At 36.5% G+C, this 27,792-nt stretch overlaps 2 protein-coding genes, 1 long non-coding RNA gene and 1 pseudogene across 3 annotated transcripts; 3 read left to right on the top strand and 1 right to left on the bottom strand.

Moving 5' to 3' along the window:
- Positions 1-2,194: 2,194 nt before the first annotated feature.
- On the top strand, positions 2,195-4,001 carry LOC112751098 (uncharacterized). Its single transcript, XM_025800137.3, has 3 exons — positions 2,195-3,315; positions 3,517-3,589; positions 3,673-4,001. The coding sequence occupies exons 1-2, from the start codon at positions 2,635-2,637 to the stop codon at positions 3,586-3,588; spliced, it is 753 nt and encodes a 250-aa protein (XP_025655922.1). The 5' UTR covers positions 2,195-2,634; the 3' UTR covers position 3,589; positions 3,673-4,001.
- Positions 4,002-15,264: 11,263 nt separating this feature from the next.
- On the top strand, positions 15,265-18,017 carry LOC112751099 (uncharacterized). The gene is made up of 6 exons (XR_011872462.1): positions 15,265-15,734; positions 15,896-16,379; positions 16,467-16,821; positions 16,929-17,114; positions 17,558-17,630; positions 17,718-18,017. It is a non-coding gene; the product is annotated as an uncharacterized lncRNA (long non-coding RNA).
- An 87-nt stretch (positions 18,018-18,104) lies between these two features.
- On the bottom strand, positions 18,105-19,070 carry LOC112749152 (uncharacterized; annotated as a pseudogene).
- Positions 19,071-25,088: 6,018 nt separating this feature from the next.
- LOC112747219 (uncharacterized) lies at positions 25,089-25,522 on the top strand. The gene is made up of 2 exons (XM_072218255.1): positions 25,089-25,362; positions 25,497-25,522. The coding sequence occupies exons 1-2, from the start codon at positions 25,089-25,091 to the stop codon at positions 25,520-25,522; spliced, it is 300 nt and encodes a 99-aa protein (XP_072074356.1).
- Positions 25,523-27,792: the final 2,270 nt, after the last annotated feature.

Consider the following 27,792-nt stretch of genomic DNA (forward strand, 5'->3'; position numbering starts at 1 on the left):
AAGTATAAAACCAATTAGGGGTGGCAAAGAGGATCGGTCCGCTCTAATATGTCCCGTCCCGCCAATTAAAATGGGTTTAAAATGTTAGTCCGTTCCGTTTTATGGCGGATTGGCGGGTCGGCGGGTTAGCCCGCTCGACTCTTTTTTTTTTTTGAAAAATAAAATTTATTAAAATTAACTAAAAAATAATAATTAAAAAATCAAATACAAATAAAAAATAGTCAAATTATAATATATTTTTTTATTATTTTTTTTTAATTTTTAACTTCAATAAAATTGTTCAAAATAATATTTGTCAATAAAATTATCTTTATTTTAAAAAACAAGTCACATGATTCGAACAAATATACAAAATTATAAAATAAAATAAAGTTAATAACTAAAAGAAGAATAAAAATAAAAACAAAAAAAAAGTGTTTGAAAATTTTATAATTATTAATTTTATAATAGTAATCACTATTTTATTTAATAAAAAAAAATAAAAATCTTCGACCTAGTAGATCGGCTCTCCCTGCCCCGCCAAAATTTGCCAATTTGGCGGTGCGGGTTTGACGAATTTTTTTAATTTGGCGAGCTCTAAATCATAGCTCGACCCGCCCTTTTTAGCGGGTTTAGCGAATTGACCCGACAAATTCAACCCGTTTTGCCACCCCTAAAACCAATCAAACTTTAAATATATAAGTCTTCAATTTGGACTGAAATAGTTTGATTGATTCTGAAATTCATTGTAATACGATTTAGAATTTTGATTTTGATTTGAAGGACAGCTTTGAACTCAAATTTTAATATAGTGTTTGAATAATTTGTTTTATATTAAAAATCTTCGGTATTATCTAATTACATAGGTTTAACGTTTAAGTAACTATAATAATATGGAAAAATATAGGGGCCAGCAACTTTGTTAAATTCTGGTCAGCATATAACTAGTAAAAAAGAGTCAGTCATTGGATGAAATCTTACACCAATCTCACACCATTAAAATCATCATTGATGACTATTTGATGGTTACAAATCACAAAAGTTGCTGGCCCTAACATTCCTCTAATAATATTATTGTATGAGATATGTATTGGGCATAATTACTTTGTAATTTTTAATCAGCCCTCTGTTATCTTAATTAACATGTAATTTATTTTAATTAGTTGTTTTTTTTTATCTAATTACTAATTATATTACTAATTTGAGTGGCTTAAATTTAACTAAAATTAATGTTTTAACTATAATAGAGTCAATTTATAATTAATTTATTTTTTTCTATAAGTTTTTATATAACTTTTAGAAGTATTAACAACTTCCTAATCTCTCAAATCTTTTTTGCCATTTTTAAAAAAGTTGAAAAAAAAAATAGACTTCTCTAATAACTGTAGCTCTTCTCTCTTCGTCATGTAGAGCCATTTCACATGGCATACTTTAAATAAATAAATAAAGTATCAATTATAGTTTTACATAAGCCGAAGCTACAATATCTTCATTCAAAACGGGAGAGATGCTTTAGCAACTCATTTAAATTTTTGTCCGACTTTGAGGTTGTAACGTGTAACACATGTTGACATCTATCTAACAATTGTAAACAAAAATAAAAAAAAAATGAAAGAGAGAAGAGGTGGCAAAAATTCATATGCATTTATCTTTATATAAAATTCTTAATTAAAAATAATTAAATAATAATTTAATTAAATATGTTAAATTATTTATTAATTTTTAACTAATAATTTTATATTAAAATAATTACACATAAATTTTTACCAAAGATTAAAAAACATGAGAAGTTTACTTTTTTTTTTTGTTTAAATTTTTTCAAAAATGCCAAAGAAGATTTGGGAGATTAGGAGTCGTTAATATTTTAAAAAATTACATAAATACTCACATTAAAAAATAAATTAATTACAAATTGATTTTTATCAATTATTATGGTTAGAATATTAATTTTAGTTAAATTTAAGCGACTCGGGTTAGTAATATAATTAGTGATTAGATAAAAAAATAACCAATTAAAATTTAACATGTCGTAAAAGATAAATTATATATGAATTAAAAGAGGATAAAGATAGACTAAAAATCATCTAATTATTTAGTCATCAAATCTAAAATTCTAAGCTTGAATTAAATTAAATTAAGTGCAGTTTAGTTTTGAACCAAAAAAAAAAAGAAAAAGAAAGACAAGACAAAATCCAGGATCTACAATAACAAAAACATGGTTTTGGTTTGCTTTTGTAACTACATAAAAAATTTTAGCCGAACGTTAAACGGAACACCTCTCTCTCTCTCTCTCTCTCTCTCTCTCTCTCTCTCTCTCTCTCTCTCTCAAAGCCTCTGTTTCTAACTCTGTTGCTACATTCTAACACCCTTTCTCTCCATTCTGCAAATTCACATCTTCTTCTTCTTCTTCTTCTTCTTCTTCTTCTTCAATTTCCAACCGCTATCAAAATAACCACTCCCCCAACGCACACAATTCCCACACTGAAAACAAATAAAACCGAAGAAAAAGCCATAACTTTATCACACACCAATCAAAAGCTCGAAGAGAATTCAGTGAAGAAGCTCAAAATACAACCACACACGCATCAAACCAATCAACACACTGTCAGAACGATTATCAAGAGCAAAAGGGGTCGTCATCAATATTGTTCTGCCATGGGTATGGTACCTGAGAGATCAAAGCCACTTCACAACTTCTCCTTGCCATGCTTGAAATGGGGTTCTCAAAAGTTCCTAAGATGTGTCAACGCTCCCTCCAACATCACCATCAACAACGATAACAATAACCCTTCTCAACCTTCTTCTTCTTCCCCTGATCGCAGATCCTCACGCCTCCAACCCAAACCCCAAATCAACCAAATTGAGCCTTCTAGACTCCCCAAGAGAAAATCCAACCAAAACTTTGATGGGGTACCAGGGAAGAAGCTCAAAGTTTCGAACTTTGAGGATGGAGGGGGAGGAGCAGGAGGAGGAGGAGAAGAAGGTGGTGGTGCAAATGGTGATGGTGGTGGTGTTTCTAATAGGCCTTGGAATTTGAGGACAAGGAGAGCTGCTTGCAAGGCACCACCGTCACCATCACCATCACCACAAGCACAAGCACTGATAACACAAACAGCATCAGCACCACATGATGAAGAGCGCAATAAGTTATTTGATGTTGGTGGTTCTTCTTATTTTCAAGTGAAGGATAAGAAAGTGGTGATGATGAATGAGAGAGCCAAGTTCTCAGTTTCTCTCTCCAAGGAAGAGGTTGAACAAGATTTCTGGGGATTGGTTGGGACTAGGCCTCCTAGAAGACCTAAGAAGAGGCCTAGAATTGTTCAGAGGCAATTGGATGTAAGTAGTGAAATACTATCATGTTATGATATGGAAATTGAAATGATTTTCTTTGATTTAAATTTTCACTTTTTCTTTTTGTGCTGTGAGTTATGAGAAAAATTGATGAAAATTCTTGTTGCTGGTGTTTTGCATAAGTAATCGGATGCCTTATGTATACTAATTGCATTGTCCTTTTGCTGTTTGAAAAATGCATTGCAGACACTATTTCCGGGGTTGTGGCTGACTGAGGTTAATGCAGATTGCTACAAAGTGGCTGAAGTTCCTGAATGAGGTAAGTTTAGTCATTGCTTTTACGGCAGCTGTGTGAATTTCAGTTGGATCACTAACTAGATTTTATGATCAATGGTTATGCAGGGAGGACATGATGGCGAAACGGGACTCCGGATGTCCCAAATGCCATTCTTGCTGACTTCTTACACCTTGTGACATAAATAATGGTAATTGGTAACCTACCAAGTCAAAACCATCTATGTAAAAAGGTTGTTTTCAATAATCCTGAAAGTTTTTAATTTTGCTGTTCATTATCTGAATGTAGTAACTTGTAGATTCTATTGATGAACAATGTTACCTTCTTCTTCAATTTGCCATCAAATTATAGGATCCCACTGTAGTAGTTTTTACCTTTACTATTGCTCTCAGTACATAGTAAGAGTAACTAATAAAGCTTCTGGCTTTCCTCAAAATTTGGAGTCATCGATTTGCTGCTTATCCGTGGCAAACAAATTTGATCTTCTCCATAGCAGAAATGTGAATAAGGTGATAAGCTATACTGAACTAGAAATATGCTTCAGGAAGCTAATAACAAGATCAGAATTTGTTTAGTTCAATTTCGATATGGTACTGAGAAGTTATATTTTATACGGCACTAATTTTTACCAGGTTTGAAGATGGAAAAATTGGCATATACGGATAGCTTAACATGTACTAGTGACTTTTGGTTACACACATTAATATGGTTAATGCATTCTTCTTTGTAATAGAAGAAAATAGAAATAGAGAATGCAAGGTTTTGATCAATTGTTAATCAAAACTCATCTACTTTTGTTACTAAATTTTCCATTCTACACATGGAACCTGGCATAGAAGCTTGCCAAACAAAGGTCCTAGAATTATCGAGTTAAAGAAGTGCTGCAATTTCTAATGGTTACATGGTTGACTTTTTTTAACTTAGAAAGCAATGGATTTGAGCCATTGTTGAAGTTGGATAAGGAAGCCATTTCTGTGAGAGACAAGATCACCAGTTGTTCCAAGAAGGAACAGGTAAAAACTCGCAATCTGTTTTCCTCTCAGCTACTGCATTACCATTGAAGATCTTCCTGCTCTGAGCCATTGCCATAAGCCAATATTTCATTTCACGCATTATTGTTTATTGCATGTGATACACAGGAAAACAAATCTGTTGAGTGCAAGCAATATGATGGATGATTAAGGGTTCTTTTTTTTTTCTTTTTGTGTATAAAGTGGAAATTATCAATAATTTCCCTTTTAATTTCTCTGAGCTTCAGAAATCCTGCTAGGTGGTGGAGTTTATCCGAATTGTCATTGCAGGTGAAACAGTTTTTCTTTTTTGCTTTGGTCAAAATCACAGGTATCCTATTCCTCCGGCCGAGGCAATCCTGCTCGAGTCAGGTAGGCCCACTCGCCACTCCGATGGAGAATCTCTCCCTTCCGAGTTTTAACTCGGTTGCTGTAAGGCATACCCATAGGACTTGAATCCAAGTATCCAAGTCCTTTTGGAAACAGTTAATGCTTGTTGAAGTGGCACTTCTATCTGTTGCTGTGATCATAACTTGTTGAAACTCTTGTGTCATTTCATGTTAGCATATGATTACTTAAGACAGATGCTGTGCTTTACAAGTATGCATACATCTTGCTATTTAGCAATTCAAGTACTTTCTAGTGATGAAAGTTCTTGAGTAGCTCTAAAAGATCTCAATTCTCAAGTAATTTCTGAAGGAATTGGACAGTTGAACGTTTTGTATTGGATGGCATGGTTCTTGAACATCATCTGTTTTGTGCTGAGGAATTGAATCAATGGCTATCTAAAATATTGGATCATGTAAAAACTATGAAACTGTTTGTTTATGTACTACATTTTTTTTTTCTCTCTAACCCAGAGTCCCTCATAGAGTGAGTATACGAAGTAGGGCTGGAGGTGACTCAGGCAAGCTCAATAGCTAGCTCGAACTCGACTCGTTAATAGCTCGATAAGCTGAATTCGTGAGTTGGTGAGCCAAGGTTGAGCTCGGAATTGAGCTCATAAATTAAATGAGCCGAACTTGAGATTGGATAAACTCAGCTCATTAGCTCATTAGCTCGTGAGCTGGTTCGATTATATATATAGTTAAATTGTTCAGAATAGAAGAGACACATTTATATATTAATGTTCTCAATTATTTAAAATTTTATAGTCATTTTTTATATATAATTTTGATGTATGACATAAATATAAATTTATAATTCATAGATAAACAATATATAAAATTAAATTTTTGTAATATTTTTTGATATATATGTTATAATTTATTGATATAGAATTATAGATTATGTTTATGTTATTTGGGTCAGTTCGTGAGTTTTCGGCGAATCAAGCTTGAACTTAAGAAATGGACTCGATTGTTAATGAGCTAAACTATGAGTAAGTTCAATTTTTCTGAGTCGAACTTAAACTTGGTCTAACTCAGCTCATTTCTAATCCTAATACTAAGGATATAAACATAGAATATAGACATAGAATGTTTGTTTTGTAGGGAAAAAAAAATTTATTTAAGCTTTCAATATATTGAATAAATCTAAAAAAGATTTCCATTAACATTCATTAAGGCACTAGCCGTCAAAAGTCAAAACCGAAATTGTATTATCAAGAAAAATGAGAATTATTCCTTTGGTTCTTCATTTTTTATTTCTTATCATAAACATGGGTGAGTTTTAGCTTGCACTGTTGCACATGGCAGGATTCAGTGCTGTACGCGTGACAAATTTTGGTGGTGTAGCAAAAAATTCCTTGCTTTATTACCGGAGAACTTGTTTATGGGTTTAGGGAGAAATTGTTTGTTCTACCACATGAGGTTTATTTCGAAAATAACAAAAATTTGTATTAGATATTGGGCCAATAAAAAATCAGCATAAAATTTTTTTAGAAAGGGTATTGGGCCTTCTATTGTTAACAACCCATAATTAGTTGTTTTAGAAGGCCATATGCTACAAGTATCCAAGGCCCCATTTAAAATGAAAAAGAAGCCTCTAGATCCATTAGTTTGACATGGTAAATGAAGAATTTAATTTTGATAAGGCAGATTTACACATATATCTAATTAGGTAGCGCTACATCAGTAAAAATAAATATTTTTTACATTAATTGCGTGAATGGTCGTCCAAAAAACATATGTGATTGTATGACTGTGTAAAATGCTTTACACTGTTAGTATATCAAAATTGAACTCGATAAAAGAAATATTACTATTTTTTTTAAATGAAATAGGTAACGATCCATAAAAAAAAAAAAGTAGGTAACGATAGAAATTAAGATAAATAAATTTTTAATTGAATTGAATTAAAACTATATTTTGATTTATAAAAACCAAAATGATTCAAAAAATCTAAGATTTTGTTTCTTTTCAATTTCGGTATGCGTAATTTTTGTTTTTTGTTTTTCTGTTATGACTCCTTTTATTAATAGGCCAAGAAATAATAATAATAATAATAATAGTTCCCACTACTTCTATCTATAATAAATACGGTGTTAAATAATTTTATTTTATAGATAAAAAATAATGTTAGTGTTCATACATCGGTTCGAGCTATAAAGGACCGAGTTGGCCGACCTCTTAGAAGGTTGGCCCATTACCGACCTCTTCACAAAGAGTTTGGCCGAATCAACATAAGAGGCATGAACAGGCTCAAACGAAGGGACACAGCCCAATCTAAAGGCAGTCAAAGCCTAGAAAGATAAATGTGGTTCCTCGTAAAGATAAGATAACTTCACTAAAAGATAAGATAAAATAACTAACTTATCTAAGAAGGTCAGCCAACACTACTATAAATACACTGGAGCACCTATGTATAACATATACTCTGATCTACACTAAAACCCTGCTTAAAGTCCATGCTAACTTAAGCATCGGAGTCTCTTGCAGGTACCACCACCCTTCAGTGACGAAGGATCAGCAGCATCTCCAGCTCCACCAGTTCCACCAGGTCAGACACAACAGCTTCGGCCACCAGATCCCACATGGTCGGACACGACAGCTCTGGCCACCAGATCCAACCAGGTCGGACACGACAGCTCCATCCACCACAGCAGATCTCATCCGAGATCGACCTTCAGTTTCAGGCAACCCTCGAAACATTGGCGCCGTTGCCGGGGATCCTGGAAGTCATCCCATCACCATGGCGGACGAGCATGACAATGACCACAACTCTGGTTTGGTGGACAGAACGCCAAACAAAAACACGGACGCCACCTCCAAAGACACACCTCAAAACGGGGGAGATAAGAAACCCCCAAAAGCAAAAATTTTGGAAGCTATCTGTGAGCAACAGAATCGCCTTAAACAGCTGGAACAAGAAATTGAACATCAACGAGAAGCCGAAAGAGACCTTCGGAGAGAAACAAGACGACATCGAAAGCTAGAGGACAAGCTCTTAAAGCTCGAAGCCGATCTCAAAACCAAGACCGCTCGATCCAGTCATGAAGATAGCCCCCACAAAGATCAAGACCCATTCACCAAAGAGATCATGAAAGCTAAAGTCCCAAAGGACTTCAAAGCTCCCGACATGACCCTGTACGACGGCATATCAGATCCAAGCCATCACCTCAGCAATTTCAGAAGCAGAATGTATCTCACTAATGCCTCGGACGCTATTCGATGCAAAGCCTTCCCGACTACCCTAACGAAGACAACAATAAAGTAGTTTGACAGTTTGCCTCCAAAATCCATCACAAGTTTTGACGACCTTGCTAAAAAGTTCCTCGCCAGGTTCTTCATCCAGAAGGATAAAGCCAAACACGCTCCAAGCTTGCTGGGAATTAAACAAGGAGATCGGAAAAGCCTTCGCAGCTACATGAAAAGATTCAACAAAGCATGCCTTGACATACAAAGTCTTCCAACAGAAGCGGCCATCATGGGACTCATCAATGGCCTAAGAAAAGGACCTTTCAGCCACTCAATATCTAAGAAGTACCCAACATCTCTTAACGAGGTTCAAGAAAGGGCAGAAAAATATATCAATATGGAGGAGAACTCCCGATTGGGAGACAGCTCAAAAACCGGATTCTCCTAACCCACCACGGGACAAGGGTAAAGAGTCCAAAAAAAAACCCACTGAGAAGCCTAGAAAATACCACAATTACACCCCTCTTCGGGTGTCTCTTGTGGATGTTTACCGAGAAATATGCAACACTGGGAAGATCCCACCACCTCGCCCAATCAACAACAAAAAAGGGGGAAGTCAGAATACTGCGAGTACCACCGAATCTACGGACATCCTACTAACGAGTGTTTCGACCTAAAGAATGTCATAGAGAAATTGGCAAGAGAAGGGCGATTAGATCGGTACTTAGCTAATAAAGCGGCTGAACCAAGAAAAAGAAGAAGGGACGAAGAGGTCGGACGAGTTGAACGTCCACCCCCTGACAGACAGGTTCATATGATAAATGGAGGATTCGCAGGAGGAGGGATATCTAAATCATCTCGCAAAAGACACCTCAAAGAGGTATATTAAGGAAGGGAGAGAGGTTTGAATAGGACAACGGAGTGCGAACAAGCCTTCCGAGATTTTAAAAATTCTTGGGGCAACTACCCATTCTTACCCGACCACGGGAAGGTGAAAAACTCATATTATACCTCGCAGTGGGAAGTCGGGCAATAGCCTCAACGCTAGTCAGAGAAGATGAAAGTGAGCAACAACCCGTCTATTTTATCATCAAGGCTCTACAAGGGGCCAAATTAAACTATCAAAAGATAGAAAAGTTTGCCTACGCCCTCATACTCACTTCTCGACGACTCCGCCTATACTTTCAAGCTCACACTATCAGAGTTCGGAATAACCAGCCCATAAAAGGCATCCTACAGAAAACAGACTTAGCTGGAAGAACCCTACAGTGGGCAGTCAAGTTATCCGAATTCGATCTTCAGCCCGGACAGCCATCAAATCACAGTATCTGGCCGACTTCATTGCAGAGTACACTGACACCCCGGGAACTCCCACAAAATGGAATCTCTACGTGGACGACTCTTCAAACAAAACCGGGAATGTCGCAGGTGTAATTATAGAAAGCGATCAGGAAACCCAAATCGAGCTAAATAACCAAGTTGAATACGAGGCACTACTGGCTGGTTTAAGGCTGGCTAAGGAGGTAGGTGTTCAAAAGCTTACCGTGTTCAGTAATTCACAAGTAGTCACCTCACAAATAGAAGGGAGCTACCAAGCTAAGGATCCCACCATAAAAAAATACCTGGACAAAACCAGAGAACAGCTCGGACAATTTGGGGGATATGAGGTCCGATATATACCTCGGGAACAGAATGCCCGAGCTGATGCACTTTCAAAACTAGCCACCACCAACAACTCGGACAATTCGGGGGATATGAGGTCCGACATATACCTCGGAAACAGAATGCCCGAGCTGATGCACTTTCAAAACTAGCCACCACCAACAGCTCGGACAATTCGGAGGATATGAGGTCCGACATATACCTTGAGAATAGAATGCCCGAGCTGATGCACTTTCAAAACTAGCCAGCACCAAACCAGGGGACAATAATAGAAGCCTCATCCAAAAAATACTGCAAAATCTATCAATCTCGGAGGAAGAAAAGGTCCTAACCATATCAGGTCAGGGTCGTTCCCCCGGAGTCAAGGAAGGAAAATAAACCCTCTCCTCAAGGTCCGACGACACCAACTCATGATTCTTCTCCTCATCCCTATCCCTACAAATTCTATGGAACCTCCGAAGTCGTACACAGTACTCAGGAACACACATTAAAACTATGGACTCCAGCCAGTCAGACATGCCATCCGGGATCTTAGTAGACATCTCAGCAATATTTTTGCGGGAAGACATAGGTCAAATATTCCTACAGTAAGAAAAAGAAAAATGGGATTACTACCAAACAACTCGGGCAAATAAAGAAACAACTCAGACAATAACAGTAAATAATCAAGTGTCAGATACAGCAGTAAAAGGAAAACTCCAGGACTCACACGAAAGTCTAGGGGCACCCTTTGGAGGCAACAACAGGGCAAAAACACAAAGAAGAGAAGTCGAAAATCTATACCCAAATAGTCCGAACACCTCTCAAACAAAAGGTCAAAACAAAAGCTAGAACTTTTGTACAAAAGGAGTCAGGCAACGATGAAAAGAAACAGGAAAAGCAACAAACCCTAAGCAAAGCACACATTCTTCTCAAAGGCGAACGACAAAAGAAAGTCACAACAAACGATCAAAGACGCAAACTTTTTTGCAGAAAGAACCAAAGTTCTTCAGAGAGAAAGCATGCACAGTTGTTGAAAGTAAAAAAAGAGAGAGAAAAGAACGACTAACCTGTAGAAAAGAAGATGAGAAATGGCTCAAATCAAGAACAACGAAGATACCAACTCCCAAACTCAAAAGGAAGAGCTCGACCTACTTCCAGAAGTCCGAGAAAGAGCTCGGATTAGAGAGGAAGCACTAAAGCGTCGAATGGACCTAAGGTCGGTCAGGAGAAGGGAAGCTAGCAGCCAACTGGAAAGGACCATACCAAATTGTTCAAAAGTACTGGGGAAAGGTCACCACAAAGTGTCCGACCTCGAGGGACGAGAGATACCAAGGTCATGGCATGCCTGCAATCTAAGAAGGGTGCCAGGCCGAGATCTAAAAATATTACCCGACCTAGAAGGGTAAGCACTAACATGTACACACTCTTATTCATATCTTCATTTTATTGTTTAAAAGTTTGCAGATTTTCTAAAAAGTTTTCTACCAAGACGCATTAATCTGAGCTTAAGAATTCATCGCCCGATTACGACAAGGTCGGCTAGGTGAAAACCAAATTCACCGCCCAATCACGACAAGGCCGGCAAGATGAAAGCGATAAAAATAGATTAATGCAAGAAGTTATAAAAAGTAATCCATAAAAAGTGGCCTGACGAGGTCTGACTAAAAATGGACTACTAAAAATAACTTAGCTACAGACCGACAGGAGAAGTCAGACCAAAACAATCAAAGCGACAAAGTTATAAAATGTAATCCATGAAAAGTGGCCTGACGAGGTCTGACTAAAAATGGACTACTAAAAATAACTTAAGAAGGACCGACAAAGAAGAAGTCGGACCAAAATGACCAACGCAAAAAGTTATAAAAAGTAATCCATGAAAAGTGGCCTGACGAGGTCTGACTAAAAATGGATTACTAAAAATAACTTAAGAAGAATCGACAAAAGAAGTCGGACCAACGAAAAGTGTGCGCTAAAAGGGAAACAGCTCTGCCCAAAAAGCCACGACTCCACGACAAGGCTATCAAAATTGTTCATACTGACTAAAAAGTGTTCTACGAGAACACTAAAAAGTTGTCAGACAAGTTTGCTCCAAGGACCACCCGACCAAGCAGAAAGTGGACAAAACCAAAAGTGATCAAAAAGAGGTCGGACAACAAAGTACCAACACTCTATAAAGATCCACAAAAGGGACAAAGACATCTCGCAACGGCCAGAGGAAGACCAGGAATGCTTTGCTGAAAGGTACGGAGTCTTGAAAAAAAGACACTACTTAAAAGGCAAAAGCACAAATCAAAACGGCGCTAAAAAGTCATCCAAAAAAATTATAAAAAGGTTCTCCATTGGAACACTACCTAAAAAGTTGTTGGATTATGACTAAAAAGCCCGAGCAGTGAAGACAAACAAGTCGGAAGAAGGCTGAAAAGACCTCTCAACAAACTAAAAAGGGCAATACCAGACTCGCACAAAGGAGAAACTACTCAAGATCGACCAAAGTCAGGATGCTTGAGCACAACTTCCCCAAAAATATTGAAGCTCTGAAAGCACGACCTCATGGAAAGATCGAACTCAAGCAGGGGCACTGTTCATACATCGGTTCGAGCAATAAAGGACCGGGTTGGCCGACCTCTTAGAAGGTTGGCCTATGACCGACCTCTTGGAAGGTTGGCCCATTACCGATCTCTTCACAAAGAGTTCGGCCGAATCAACATAAGAGGCCTAAACAGGCCCAAACGAAGGGACACAACCCAATCTAAAGGCAGCCAAAGCCTAGAAAGATAAAGGCGATTTCCCGTAAAGATAAGATGACTTCACTAAAAGATAAGATAAGATAACTAACTTATCTTATCTAAGAAGGTCAGCCAACACTACTATAAATACACTGGAGCACCCAGGTATAACATATACTCTGATCTACACTAAAAACCTGCTTAAAGCCCATGCTAACTTAAGCATCGGAGTCTCTTGCAGGTACCACCACCCTCCGGTGACGAAGGATTAGCAGCATCTCCAGCTCCACCAGTTCCACCAGGTCGGACACGACAGCTCCAGCCACCAGATCCAACAAGTCAGACACGACAGCTCCGGCCACCACAGCAGATCTCATCCGAGATCGACCTTCAGTTTCAGGTAACCCTCGAAACAGTTAGGTATATAAAAAAATTATATTACCAATTAGTCACTATATATAAAGATATATATGTAATATTTTATAAAAAATATTATATTACTATAAATAATTTTAATTATTTATTTCAGATTTAGACATAAAACATTTCACAACTTTGCCTTCTTTTTTTTTTTATTAAGGTCTATTCCAATAGACTAGCCCAAACTGCAGATAATCGAATCCCAACTGAATGAATGAACTCTTGACCCTTCTATAGATTTATTTGTCTAAAACAGGACAAAATTGTAATTAATATTTTTATTTTCGATCGTTAAATAATATACCAATAGTTTAATAGTTGGAAAGAATTTTAAGTGTACCAAATATATCTGTGTTCCAATAATTTTAATCATTAATTTTAATTAAAAAATATATATAATATACATTAATTAAAATCAATAATTAAGATTATTAGAACTCCAATATTCTAAGTATATTTAAAAACTTCTCTGATGATTATACTAAATATCCAGACACTTACTTGTATCAGAAGTTAGAGGTGAATGCTTCACCTTTTTCTATCAGGCTAAAATGGTGACTTTTAATATGTACCTGTAATATTTTTTTGTTATTAAATATTTTTGTTTGTCAATCAATAATAGTTTAAAAATAATAAAAAATTAGTCTAAATAATTTAAAGTGATATTATTTAATATTAATTAATTATTGTTAAAATAATTATATATAATTTTAAATGTAATAAATATACAATTATAAATATTATATGTATAAAATTATAAATATTATATTATATAACATAATTTTAATATTATCTCTCAAATATTTCTGTTTACCAATTAATATATAAATTTGATATAACAAATATAATAAAATCGATTATTCGTTCCTAACTAATTTGTAAAAGTGACACAAATTTGTATAACAAACATAATAAATTTGTCTTCTTTTTTTTCTTGGTTAGGGTTATGTATAATGGACTAACCCAAAACTAGATAACCAAGCCCAATCCATTGGATGAACTCTTCCATATGCTCATTTGTTGCTAGGGGTGTCCGCGGATCGGATCGGATCGGATCGGATATGGCTAAAATTTCGATCCGATCCGCACTAAAATCATCGGATCGGATCGGATCCAATATCCGCAGTTTTTAAGGTTGGATCCGATCCGATCCGATCCGCACGTTTGCGGATCGGATCGGATCAGATATCGGATATATCCGCAAAACACAAAAATATTTTTAAAAGCTTATTTTTATTAAAAAAATATCAATAAAATTTATTTTTTCTATTCTTTTAAATATGTTTACTCTTAAAATAATATTAAACATATTTTTCTTGAATAATAAATTAAAATAATTTAACATATATGATAATTATTAGTTAAAATAAAACATAAAAAGAATATTTTACTTATTTATTTCTTTATTTTTGCGGATACGCGGATATGCGGATACAAACACAAAATTCGCAATCCGATTCGATTAGTGTGTGGATCCGATCCGATCCAATCCGAAAGCCTTGCGGATCGGATCCATATCCACAATTTTCGGATCGGATTCGGATAAACACCGCGGATATGCGGATCGGATCCGATCCATGGACACCCCTATTTGTTGCAGCTGAGGCCTTGCATCACCTGCCTCACTGCGAGCTGTTCGAATTCTCAATAAGGAATATAAAATCTATGTTAGTAGTAGTAGTGTGTGTAAATAGGTATATTGTGTAATCTAAAATTGGGGTTGTCCAATTCATCGATAAAAAAAAAAAGCTCATTTGCTCAACAATGGATAACATTGTAATTAATATTTTTTATCTACTGCATTATATAATATACTAATATTTGCTCATTGGTATATTGGTGTTTGCTACGGTACGATGATAAATTCATACGTACCGATACGTTTAAAATATGGACAAATAACAATAAGACATGTGGAATTTATTTTTCACGTCAGCATTTAATTTTTTCTTTTTTAAATATATAATATATCATCACTTTTATTAAAACACCCTTTTAATTAAATAAAAATAAAAAACATTTATTTATTTAATTTTATAAAAAGACTTAAACATCCTTCCTTTATTTGATTAGACAAAAATACCCATTTAAATTAATCAAATTTTAGAATTCAATTAATCCTAATTTTATAGTTTCAAATAATTGAAACAACAAAACAAAAACATATTAAAAAAAACAAAAAATCAAAATTGTTCTTCATCTGTGTTAAACATATTAAAAAAATAAAAAATCAAAATTGTTCTTCATCTGGGTTCAGTCTGTTCACGCCTCTGAAGGTTTCAATCTTTTTCATCTTCTTATCTCCTCTTCCTATCCTCTCTCTCTGCTACTCGATCTCTCTCATCTATCTCACTGTGCGTCGCACACAAGACGCCAACGTTTTGCTGGGATGCCCTAGCCAATTACCCAACCCAGCAACCTTAGCTCCACACCGGTTAAACGCGAACCCATCCCTCCCATCACCCTCGAGCTCCTCCTTCCTCTCTCCGTCATCGATCTCACTCCCTCACCTCCGTCCATCTCCCGCCGCCGTCGCCAAAACGAGCTTCGAAGCCACCGTCGTTATCGTGCAGCTCTGTTCCACCATCGTGCAGCTACTGTTTCAGCTTTGAAAGCACCGTCGCGCAGCTTGGTTCCATCGTCGCCGGGCTTGCCTCCTTTTTCCGTGGCGCAGCTCTGTTCCATCGTCACCGGCGCTATCTCTGTTCCACCTGCCATCCCTTCGGTCGTGCCCTTGTCTCCCTCTTGCTTAGGATCTGCTCTGCTCTGTTCTAGGGCTTCTAGCTTCTAGGTTTTTTTTTTATAATAATTATTGAATAATTGTTGTTAGTTAATTTGTGAACTTGTTATGGGTTGAATAATTGTTGAATAAGTATTAATTAATCTATGAATCTTACTGTTTTTACTGTGAATTACTCCATTGTTAATGATTCTGATAATTCATCGAAGAAGGCTGTGTTTGATGAGGATGAGGAAGATAAATACAAGGAAAGGAATTCGGGAAATAGTTTGAAGAGAAAAGAGAGTGGTGGTGGAGGAAAGTCAACCTTGGAAGAATTGATAAGGGAAGAGGAGAAGAAAAAGGAGAAAATCAACAGGAAGGACTATTGGTTGCGTGAGGGAATCATTGTTAAGGTTATGAGCAAGGCCTTGGCAGAGAAGGGGTATGGAGTATTTCTTTAACAATGGAGTAATATGGAGAGATAAAAGACGTATTTTTGGATGGTGCAAAAGGAGAAGGGGAGAAGGACATGGAGTATTTCTTTCACACTTGGTTCTCTCTCATTCACCAGCTTCATCCCGCCGCCATTATATTTTCTGATGCTGGTCTTGACACTAGGTGGGTTGGGAATGAACTTGGTCTTGGTGCCTCTACTTGTTGGTCTATTTACAACTCCACTCTCACTCCAATTGGTGGCATTTACAATGATCCTCAGTGGGTTACTTAAATTCCTACGCTTTAAGCTCTATGCTTTGTTATGCCTTGTCTCAGATTGTTCAATGTTTTCTTTGTTTCTAACAGATATGCGGCCGAGGGAGATCCGGCTGGTCATGAGTGGGTACCTGCCCTCTGTGATGTCTCAATCAGACCTGGTTGGTTTTTGGCATCCTTTAGAACTTCCAAAGTCTGCAATCAATCTGCTTGAAATATACTATTAAGTCGGTTGGTCGAAATTGTCACTTGCTACTCAATGTGCCTCCAAACTTGTTGGGTCTCATTTCACCCGAGGATATCCAAGTTCTTCAAGAGTTCACTGAACTCAGAAGATCCATATTCTCCAACAATTTCGCTATAAATGCGCTTCTTCAAGCCAGCAGCACGCGAGGAGAAGGAGGAGGAGGAGGAGGAACTTGTGATTCACAGTTTAGTAGTGGAGGTATATATTTACTTAACTAGTGTATCACAACTACAGTTTTCACTTTTCAGGTGCATATCTTCCCCATTTATGTATGTTTAATTATGAAATGTTATAATAACTACTAGGAAATACTTTTACACCCAACACTGCAAACATAAGTGGCAGAGGCTTCTTAGGTGCTCCAAGAAGCCCCTTCTCTACCCAGCGGAGTCAACAATGTTCCCGAATTCAACTTCTAAGCAGCCATCCTTTGGCTTCAATGACTTGAGCTCCACTCCAATGTTTCAGACTACACCAGATGTTCAATCTCCGTAAGTCCTTGGTTGCATTATGTTAATTAATTCAGAACTAGTTACGACAATTTAACTAATTTTTATTTTCACTGTTCACCCAAAATTAGCTCAACTTTTTCCGTGTATTATTGCCTGGCCATATACAATAGTGCATAGATAATCCCCTTTTAACTGTTCTATTATGGACCTTTTGATGAAAAGAGGCACAACTTTAAAATTTGTGTTGGAAGTTACAGAACTTATTATCTCATGGATCAAATGTATTTTGTTTAGTCATCTAGTTATAGTTTATAAAGTAGAAAGCCTCCAATTTACATCAGTATTGAACTTGTGTGGAAACGTCAAATTTTGCTTAATGCAGAAGCTTTTTGAGGTTATCTTTGTGGAATTTCAAAATGTAAATGGCTTCACATGTAAGTTACAAATTACATGGCATGTATTCTTGTTTTCTATTTCTGCAGAAGCATGTCCCAAGGAGAGAATGTTTCCACAGATCTCAGTATTTGGTTAAAAGAGAAATGGAATCCTGGAGAGGTAATCATCATCTTACACTGTGTTCTAGCTGTTAATGTTGGTAAAAAAATGGTCTTCTATTTTAATTTATTTTTATTCAAATCTCAGATTCCCGAAGAAGCTCCTCCAGATTCAGTTGTTCGGTAGAAATTCACAAACATAGCGCTCTGTACTATGTTAACAAGATTCAACAGTGATGTTAGTTGTATTTTTATTATGTTTGATTATGTCAGATCAATAGCATATCAAAAATTGCTCTGGCTTTAGGATAGTTGATTTATATCAATTGATTTTGCAAAGAGCCGAGTGAATATTCAAAGGCCTTTAATGTAATTCATAACTGTTAAAATATTCTGATCTCATTTTGAGCCAGAATCATAAAATATATAGTTCTTACATTGGATGCCATATAGATTGAATCTTCTTTTTGTAATTTTCCAAATTTCATATTACAAGAGTAAAGAAAAACATATGTACATGAACCAGAAATGACTATGCTGAGAATGGAAGACTTAATTGAAGCCTAAGTAATTCCATTGAAAGCATGCCTATTTTTACAACTAGAGTATGTACATAACTTTGAAATATGCTAAACAAAAGGAAATTACATATATCTAAATCAAAGAATACTTTTTTCTTCTTCTTCTTCTTCATAATCAAATGCAAAGTGCAATCTGATTAGACACTAGAAATGTGATCAGTGCCAATATCTGATCCAATAGTAGATCTATGAAATGTGAAAGATTCAGCCAATTTCACTGCATCTGAGACTCTAACCTTGTTCCTTGTTGACCTACAACAGTGGCTGCAACCTTAGCTGCTATTGAACCTATGCTTTTCAAATCAGATATGCCTCTTAGAACACCATAAAGTATGCCGCATGCATATGCATCTCCAGCACCACAAGTATCTACCGGAACACATGGAAACGGGAGAATGTATACGGCTTCACCCTTTAGACCGATGTAGGAGCCTCTATGACCGTCAGTTACTGATACTAGCGGAACAAAGTGGCTCAGATACCTTGTAACCGAAGGAGAGCTTTCCTTTGCGTCGAAATTGCAGAGCGCTCTGGCCTCATCACTGTTTGCGAAGATTAAATCTGCATGATTCCCAATAATTTCCCTGATGAAAGAAGAAATTGCAGCATGGAAAGGAATGAACTCTGGGTCTGCATAAATCTATGGAGAATAATGTCAAGTAATAATAATCTTACCAGAAATCATCATAGTGTCTCTCAATGCAGGAGACATCTGAGGCTGTTACTGCAACGAAGGCACCGTTACTGCGAGCTTTCTGACATGCTTCTGTTATTGCTCTAATAGTATCGGGTAGTTCAAATAGATACCCTTCAACAACAAGTATGTTGGTCTTGGTAACCGCATTAGCCAAGATTTTGTCATAGTTAACAGTTGATGATGTACCCTGCCCCCAGATTACAAATATTAGCATCTTCACCATTGATATTGTGACAGAAAATAAACAAGTTGGAAGAGAAAACTAGTAGAAAGCCAAGATAACCATTTTTCACTCCTAGATTGATGCTTAAAAGTAGAAATAAATAATAGTGCATGAAAGAATAACTCCCAAGTCTTTTTTTTCTTCAATGTACAAAATGAAATACAAAGTGAACAATTCAACTCCAAAACAAAACTCAAGAAACTTTGGGCAACTCGCATAGCTCAACTATTCAACATGCCATTTAGATGTCTCAATGTTCTTCTCATTGTATGGATATACATAAAAACAAAGAGGATCAAAACTATACAAACCAATCCACATATACTTAGAAACAGGTTATCAGTTAACAAAGAATCTACAAACTTCTTTTTTTGTCCGTCCGAAACAACCAACTTTAGCTTCAAATTAATTGAGTTGGCTGCAAAAAGCTTACCAAGCCAATTGCAAGGAAAAACAAAGAGACTTTTCCAAGAATGATTTATACAACTGAAGTCTACATCAAAGAAATGAAGCACAAGGAAGATTAGATATATAACTGAAATTTTTCCCCGAAAAAGACAAACTGATTGGTTGATAGCTGCATTCAGAATTATAACCATATATTCACATAAAAACAGAAAACAAAGAAAAATCCATGGAAGAAGATGAAAATGCTAGGTTGAACCTATAAAATAAAAAATCCTGATTGTTCTGAAACACCACAATAATACAAGGAAACGGAAAGTACCTTTTAGAAAGCTGATGCCAAAATTAGCGACTTTACTGCAAGAAATGTCAAGACTCTCCAAACACGCCAACTCTGGAAGAAAATTGAATAAAATACATTATTTTGTTAATCATTGAACCATGTGTTGACTAAGACAACAATTTTACCATCGCAAGTTTTCATCTTCCACTCAATGAACAATTTATTAAATCAACCACAGCAAAACACAATATAACAATCAAAAGGTAGAGAGCAACACCAAAACAATAATTTAGTAAATTAACAAGTTAATAAGATCAATTAAAACTGAAAATCAAAGTAACAAGAACAATTAACATTTTAAACTACAGAAAACTAACAACAAAATAAGAACAAGAAAACATACTAACCATGAAAACAACAATAAAAAAAATAATAACTGAATAATTAATACAAGAACAAGAAGAAGGAAAAAAATCACCCTAGGATGGAGCAGTTCTGAAATTCAAACAGTACAGGAAAAGGGAGGAGCTTTAAATCGCGATGGAGATGGCTAAATGGAGGCAGACAATGGCGGAACGGTGGCTGAAAGGCCGCGAAACAGAGGCTGAACAGAGGCTCGAACACGTGGCGTAGAGGACTGAACAGAGGGCTAAGCAGCTCGAACAAGGGTTGGCCAAAAAGGGCAGAACAAGGGTTGGCCAAAAAACAGACGCAGAAGCTTGGCCAAAAAGGAGGCAGATGCGCAGCGAACAAGGGCGACGTTGCGCCGAAGCTGTAGCAGCGGTGGTGGCTGGACGTTGAGGAATGGCGACGAGAGATGGCTGCTTCAGTGCTTCCTCCAAGCTGCATCCGAGTTCTCTTCTGTCTTCTCTACGTTCTTCAGTGTGTTCGTTCAGAGGCCAGAGAGAGGGAAGTGAGGGAGTGAGGAGGAGCTCAATGAGAGGAAGGAGGAGAGTGGCTGAGTGAGACTGTGTGAGAGAGGAGAGGGCAAGAGAGTGCTGCGCATTTTCCGTATTGGTTAAGGGTTAGGGTTCCTCTAACCAACAGCACCGTTTTGAGCAAATTTTTAGAAAATCGGTCGGGTCCCGGTTCGGTTCGACCGACCGGTTCTTAACCGGTTCAACAGTCTAATGACGGTTTCTGAATCTTTCGGTTTTGATATATGACCAATTCGTTTTTTATACCGGTTCTTAACCGGTTCAACGGTCCAATGACGGTTTCTGAATCTTTCGGTTTTGATATATGACCAATTCGTTTTTTATACCGGTTCACGGTTCGACCGACCGGTTCAGGCCATAAAAGCGAAAAAAATTAAATAAAGGACGATATTTGAAACCTAAAAAAAATGTCATAAAAGTGAAAATGGGGAAAATATCTGAAAAATATGGTCAAGTATGACTCGTTCTATAAATATAACACTCCGTTCAGGCCAAGGATACTTGATTTTGCATTTGTGGATATGCTAGAAACAGGAGAACAAGCTCCTGGCTCGTAAGGAATATCTGTATTTGTGTTTTCCTCTTTCAAATTTTTATCTGCATAAGCTAACCACGTTTTATTTAACACAGTAATGATTGTGGGGGTATGGGTGGCAACCTGGATGACAAACTGCAGGAAGACGTATAGTTATACAATAAATATAATTTTCTTTTGCTAAAAAAATAGTACTTCAATTGCTAATGTGTATGGTTTTGTTGGTAACCTAAAATATTTATATTTTTCAGGTTAATGATGGTACAAGGATGCAACTTGTGTTGGATTTGATTCTAAGGCCCCACAACTTGATGCTACGTAATGTCATTGAATCTGCTACTAGGAATTACAATAAGTATAAACAAAAGGAGTCAAACAAAAATTAAATAATCGTAATTGTCATGTAGTCATGTTTAGATTATATTAACTACTAAGACTTGTTAGTTTCATCTCTTTTACTTAAAAAATTATTATGCACTATATTTTTTATGGACTCTTGTTGAAAATTAATGTTTCTGTCTTTCGTTCGATTATAGTTGAATTTAGGTGAAGCTTAATTTTCACTCTAGTATTTTGATTCTTTGAACCACTTCTGTGTTGTAAGCTTAATTGAAAATTTGATACTAAAATATATTAAGCATTTTAAAATAAAAACAACATGAGAGAATGGTTATAATCTATCTTCTGAAAATCAGTTCGGACCGACCGATTGAACCATGAACCGCTACAAAAAACAACTCGAACAAATGTTAAAACCCCCAATTTAAAAAATCACAATTGAACCGGCAAACCGGCCAAGAACTGGTTGGTCAAACCGAACCATCTCCTGGCCGGATTTTTGGAATAAGGGAAAACGCAAAATTCTAAAAATGGTTCAAACCGACTGGTCGAACCGGTCAAATTGTGAACCGAGGGGAAAAGCGGTTCGAACCAAGATTCTGAAAATCCGTTCGAACCGGTCGGTTGAACCGTGAACCGATATAAAAAACGAATCAGTCATATATCAAAACCGAAAGATTCAGAAACCGTCGTTGGACCGTCGAACCGGTTGAGAACTGGTCGGTCGAACCAAACCGGGACCTGACCGGTTTTCTAAAAATTTGCTCAAAACGGTGCCGTTGGTTAGAGGAACCCTAACCAGTAACCAAAACGCGCAGCACCTCCTTGGCCTCTCCTCTCTCACAGTCTTACTCAGCCACTCTCCTCATTCCTCTCATCGAGCTCCTCCTCACTCCCTCACTTCCCTCTCTCTGGCCTCTGAACGAACACACTGAAGAACACAGAGAAGACAGAAGAGAACTCGGACGCAGCTTGGAGGAAGCACCGAAGCAGCCATCTCTCGTTGCCGTTCCTCAACGTCCAGCCACCGCTGCTGCTACAGCTTCGGCTCGACGTCGCCCTTGTTCGTCGCGCATCCGCCTCCTTTTTGGCCAAGCTTCTGCATTTTTTTTGGCCAACCCTTGTTCTGCCCTTTTTGGCCAACCCTTGTTCGAGCTGCTTAGCCCTCTGTTCAGTCCTCTACGCCGCGTGTTCGAGCCTCTGTTCCGCGGCCTTTCAGCCACCGTTCCGCCATTGTTTGCCTCCATTCAGCCATCTCCGTCGCGATTTAAAGCTCCTCCCTTTCTATTTCTTGTATTTGTAATTTTCTTGTTCTGCTACTAACTGGAAACTATTTAACTGGGTTGATGGATTCTCACGCTCATACATAGCTGCTGCCTCTCCAGAAGTTGTTAATACAAAATACTGACTTCATGTGTTGTTGGGCTTATTGAATGCCTGAAATAATGATTGCTTAACTTAAACTTAGAAGTTCACATTTTGCTTGGGTTAGGAATGGTTCTTATATGTGGTATACCTCACATAAGTAGAAGTTGTTTAGGCTTGAAGGATGGATGAAGCATTGGCCCCTTAACCTTGTATTGAAACATAATATGTCTAGAATCAAAGTGGCATTTCATGCATTTTCTTAGAGTATAGTATTGATCTAAAAGTAATATTAGAGTGCCCACAAGAATCCGAGGAGGGTATTACTCTGCTCATCAGCAGAAAGTTGCTGAAGCTGATGTAATTAGGGTAATTTAGTTTGATGTATGTGATTTGATATTAGTTGTTAATTTTGATGAATTGTTTAATTCTTAATGGATGCAGCACTTTGAGATAGTCAATGGTGTCATTGAAGTTGAAGGAATAGCAGAGGAGAAAACTGCAGGTGCTGAAGAGGATGAAGGTACTAATTACAAGATCATACATTTTCTTTAAATAGCATTTCAATTCATTCATTGATAACATTTTGATTTAGTTTTGTAGAAAAAGGAGTACCTGCTTTTTGGCTCAATGCAATGAAAAACAATGAAGTGTTAGCTGATGAGGTTAGTTGGTTCTATCAATAGTAACTCCTCCCTTTTTTAAATGTATATTTTATGTCTTGCAAGTTAGTTACATGTGCAGTTTTCTGCTGTTCTCCTATTCTTATGTTTAACAAAATGAAAAATTTACAAACTGCATTCTTTTACCTCGACTGAACAAGTAGAAAAATTCTGCTTAGCAAATGCAGCCAAATAGTGGGAATTCTTGCAAGGGTGTTTTAATAGTAATCTAGTTTAAATAGCTTTTGTAATTCCAATTGTTTAATAAGAGTAATTAACTATTGGAATTTCTGTACAAGATCTTGGTTAGCAGCTTGAATCCCAAATAAACTACAGCAACAGATAGATACATCAATCTATGGATCAGAAACTACAGTAACTCATAACATTAAGATGGAATTGAAACCTACAAATTATAATATGGAAGATTACATTTACCTGAAAGAACTATTCTAGAGTGTTGTCAGCTTCACAGGGCAAGACTCCTTTTAGTAGCTTCCATATTAGATAAAAGATCTTTAATGTCTGCCTCCATTCTCCTTTTCATGTTGAAATACTCCAGATGTGCTCGTTCTAATGCTTGAAGTTCTTCGAGTTTCTGCCTATGCATTTCCTCTGTCTCACCCAGTCTCAGCTTCGCAATTCGTTGAGTATACTCTTCATCGATTTTCCCACTCTTTGCAAGGGCAATACGTTTCAACCCTTCAGCTTCTTTTCTTGCATCATCAGCACGTGACTGAAACATTTTAGCCTCTGCTTGTTTGATTTTAACTACACTCTCCAATTCATGAAAACAGAAGTCTTTTGGGACAATACTCATTTGCAGCTCAGGTGCCAGAGTCCTTTTATCATCTTGATCAAAGCTGGTAAGGATGTTTGCTGGCCTTTCTAACACAGGTTTCTTCTCCGAATAAGTAGATTTCAGCCAAGAAACTTCCTGGCTTGGCCCAACTATCCCTTTGATTTCCTTACTTCGTTCCTTCCCATATAAGTTTGTAGCCATTGCTAATTTGGAAGAATCCCCATCTGAAATATGGACAACATGTAGGGTAAAAAGATGCAAACACAATTTAGCTTGAAAGCACTAGGAATTTAAACAGGAAAAAATAAAATCAAACTTAGAAAATAGCACAATCTGAGATCTGAAATAGTATGCTTTATAGGCAATTAGGCATGATACAAATACGAAAAACTGCAGTATTTGATATCTATCATTTGCTAACATAACTACATAAGTGCAAATGCTTTCAATATTGATGCTTTGATTTGAAGATTTCTGCTTTGCTTCAGCATTATTGCTCTTTGCCTACTTGAAGATTGTTGATCTCCTTACTTTATTTATATATAAATAATGTATTTTGATTAGTTTTCTCCCCAGTTTATTGATTTTGATCCCCTTGTCTGTTTTGATTTTGCATCTAGAATCAGGAGTAAATATTTAAACTATTAGTCTCTAAAATTTGAACTATTAACTAATTTTGCAACAGGGTAATGGTCCAAGAGATTGAGATTTTAAAGATTGAAGTGATGCCAGGATGGAGAAAAGGAACAAAGATAAAATTTGAGGGCAAGGGTGATGAGAAACCTGGATACCTTCCTGTTGAGATTTCTCTAGTAGATGCACTCACAGGGTGCTCTTTACCAATTCCTATATTAGGAGGGGAGAAGTTGACTTTGTCATTTGAGAATACTGTTGTATACCCTGGATATGTTAAGGTTATTGAAGGTCAAGGCATGCCAACCCTTAAAAACGATGGGAAAAGAGGTAACCTCCATGTCAAGTTTCTAGTTGACTTCCCCAAAGAATTGAGTGATGAACAACGGCAAGAAGCTTTTAGAATCTTAGAAAATTGTTGTTAATGATGACCATAGTTGTACATTTGTATATTTTATATGCAGATATGAATGCATTTGCTATCAGTTAAAGACACAAATTTTCTGTTAATGATAGATATACAATTCATAACTCAATGTTGGCATTGGATTATTTCTCCATAAGAAATAACTGATAATTACATATATTTGTGTATATAGTACCTATAACTAGTTAACCACTGTTTTATGAATATCTTACTAGACTTCGCTGTAAATTTTATTTTATTCTGCATTCAGCTCCTAAAATAAAAAGTTGGTAAAATAAATAAAAAATCTAATTATTCTTGAATGAAAATGATAATTAATTTTTATTTTATTATTTTAAAATTTTTTCTTATATTAGAGAATCTTTTTCCTCCTACTTAGATTCTCATTGACCTTTACATTTCGGCAGCTAGTATCTCGTTTGGAACTGTACATTCTTTTAGACATCTTTTTACCCCGTCCTTGATCATTAGACCCTCGTCCACGTTTATTACCACTTCGAACAATTTTCTTTGAAGCAGATTTATCTTTAATGAATTCACCATGCCCTAACTCTGCTAGTTCAACCTCTCTATTGCATTTGAAGGACGTATATCTTGAAAGAAGCTTCTGCTAGAAAGAAAGAGCGAGTTAGATGCTTTGAGTTTTCATTATATATCATAAAAGATCTCCTGCCCTCCATCCATATGCTCAAAAGTAAAAAGTTAAACATCAGGATCATATGTTTAAGGAAGATTTAGTATCCGCTATATTTCTTGCATTATAGAAAAATAGATCAACCTTTCAAGACCAAAATAAGGATTTAGTCGAAAAGAAAGAAAGAGAAAAAGGGAATTGGCTTCCATCTCATCGCTGGATCCCCGTTTTTTTGCTTGAAAATTTATGTCACAAGGAAACACCTTTCTTATTAGTGATACTGAAAAATAATTCCTTCTTGAGAAATAACACCAGCTTACATGCGGGTTTAACAAACACGATTCAGAATGTTATACACAAACCATATATCAACAAATGTGTATTCACATTTAAGCTTTGACCGCAGAATCTGAGATGGCTTCTTGACTCGTTTTGCTTAGACAGCTACGAATAACCTGCATTGCGATTCCCAGTGTTTCTTTATCTGTTTAAGCCTCTCTACCCTTTCTGATTGAGCCCTTTCCTCCCAGTATTTCTAGCAGCTGTACAAGTATTTCAAACATTAGCTTATTAATAGAGTTACAAAGGATACACTGTAAGCACTACTCCAAAATTGAAAGTTAAATTCTTTAGAGCTATAGATTCAAAAATTATTAGATACTATTAAGGGTCTGTTTACTTCTTTTCAATGATAGTACTTTTTGTTTCCAGGCTAAAAAGTTTTATTATTTTCATTCTTTTCTAGTTTTCTTCACAAAGTTCTAAAAACAGAAAACAGTATGCAATCATACAGAAAACAGTTTATGAATTTCGAGGTAGTATCTTCTACATTTTGGTGAAAGCTAAAGTTTTTCCTTGGATTTAAAATTCTGACACAATCTCTAACTTGATTAGATCTATTTGCATGGCTGCATCCAAGCAACAGTAATCTACAAATAAATAACTACAGTGGGACTGCAATCTGAATGAAGATGCTCGGTATGTGAATAAAGCACAAAAATTTAGTTCCAATACACCCAACTACTAATAATGAGTTAACTTACCAGGCATATAGAACAAGTCAAGTCGATATCAATTTTGATGGAATCAAGTAGCTCACAAGTGAGTGCTGGTTTTTCATCCTTAAACGTTAGAGAACATCCATCAAAGAAAGCATGTGCCTTCCTAGACTGGACCTTAGTTTCCCTCAGATTGATGTGGAAGGCCATAAGCTCACAAAGCCAAGGACTTTGCAGAATTTCCTTGTGCATACTCTGGACCTGTGACTTGAACATTTGTCCTTGCTTGGAATAATGAACCTGCATGCAGTGACAAATATAATTGAATTAATTAAGTACTAATCATATACATATTAAAGAATTAATTAACACGCCTCATAATAATTTTTCACTTGAATTGTCCAAACATAACAAGCAAAAAGGGACACAAATAATGCAATACCTTATCATATTTCTTCAGTATTTTTCTGTTAAAGGTAGTACTATATGAATGAAGAGCATACTTTATGAGCTAACCCACTGTGAAAGAGTTTTCCGGTGACATGAAGTTTCCAAGGTATCATTCTACCACACCCTTTTGCTTGTAGTACCCCTTCTCTGCCAAGGCCTTGCTCATAATCTTAACAATGATTCCCTCACGCAACCAATAGTCCTTCCTGTTGATTTTCTCCTTTTTCTTCTCCTCTTCCCTTATCAATTCT

Source organism: Arachis hypogaea, chromosome 15 (assembly GCF_003086295.3).
Source record: "Arachis hypogaea cultivar Tifrunner chromosome 15, arahy.Tifrunner.gnm2.J5K5, whole genome shotgun sequence".
In the NCBI taxonomy this organism is placed as follows: Eukaryota; Viridiplantae; Streptophyta; class Magnoliopsida; order Fabales; family Fabaceae; genus Arachis; species Arachis hypogaea.

What these genes read in the sequence shown, in the direction of transcription:
- LOC112751098 (XM_025800137.3), top strand. Translation starts at nt 2,635, where the DNA reads ATGGGTATGGTACCTGAGAGATCAAAGCCACTTCACAACTTCTCCTTG. An exon ending in TTGTTCAGAGGCAATTGGAT is followed by an intron (nt 3,316 to 3,516) that starts GTAAGTAGTGAA and finishes AATGCATTGCAG; the next exon opens with ACACTATTTCCGGGGTTGTG.
- LOC112747219 (XM_072218255.1), top strand. Translation starts at nt 25,089, where the DNA reads ATGGTCCAAGAGATTGAGATTTTAAAGATTGAAGTGATGCCAGGATGG. An exon ending in TAAAAACGATGGGAAAAGAG is followed by an intron (nt 25,363 to 25,496) that starts GTAACCTCCATG and finishes TTTTATATGCAG; the next exon opens with ATATGAATGCATTTGCTATC.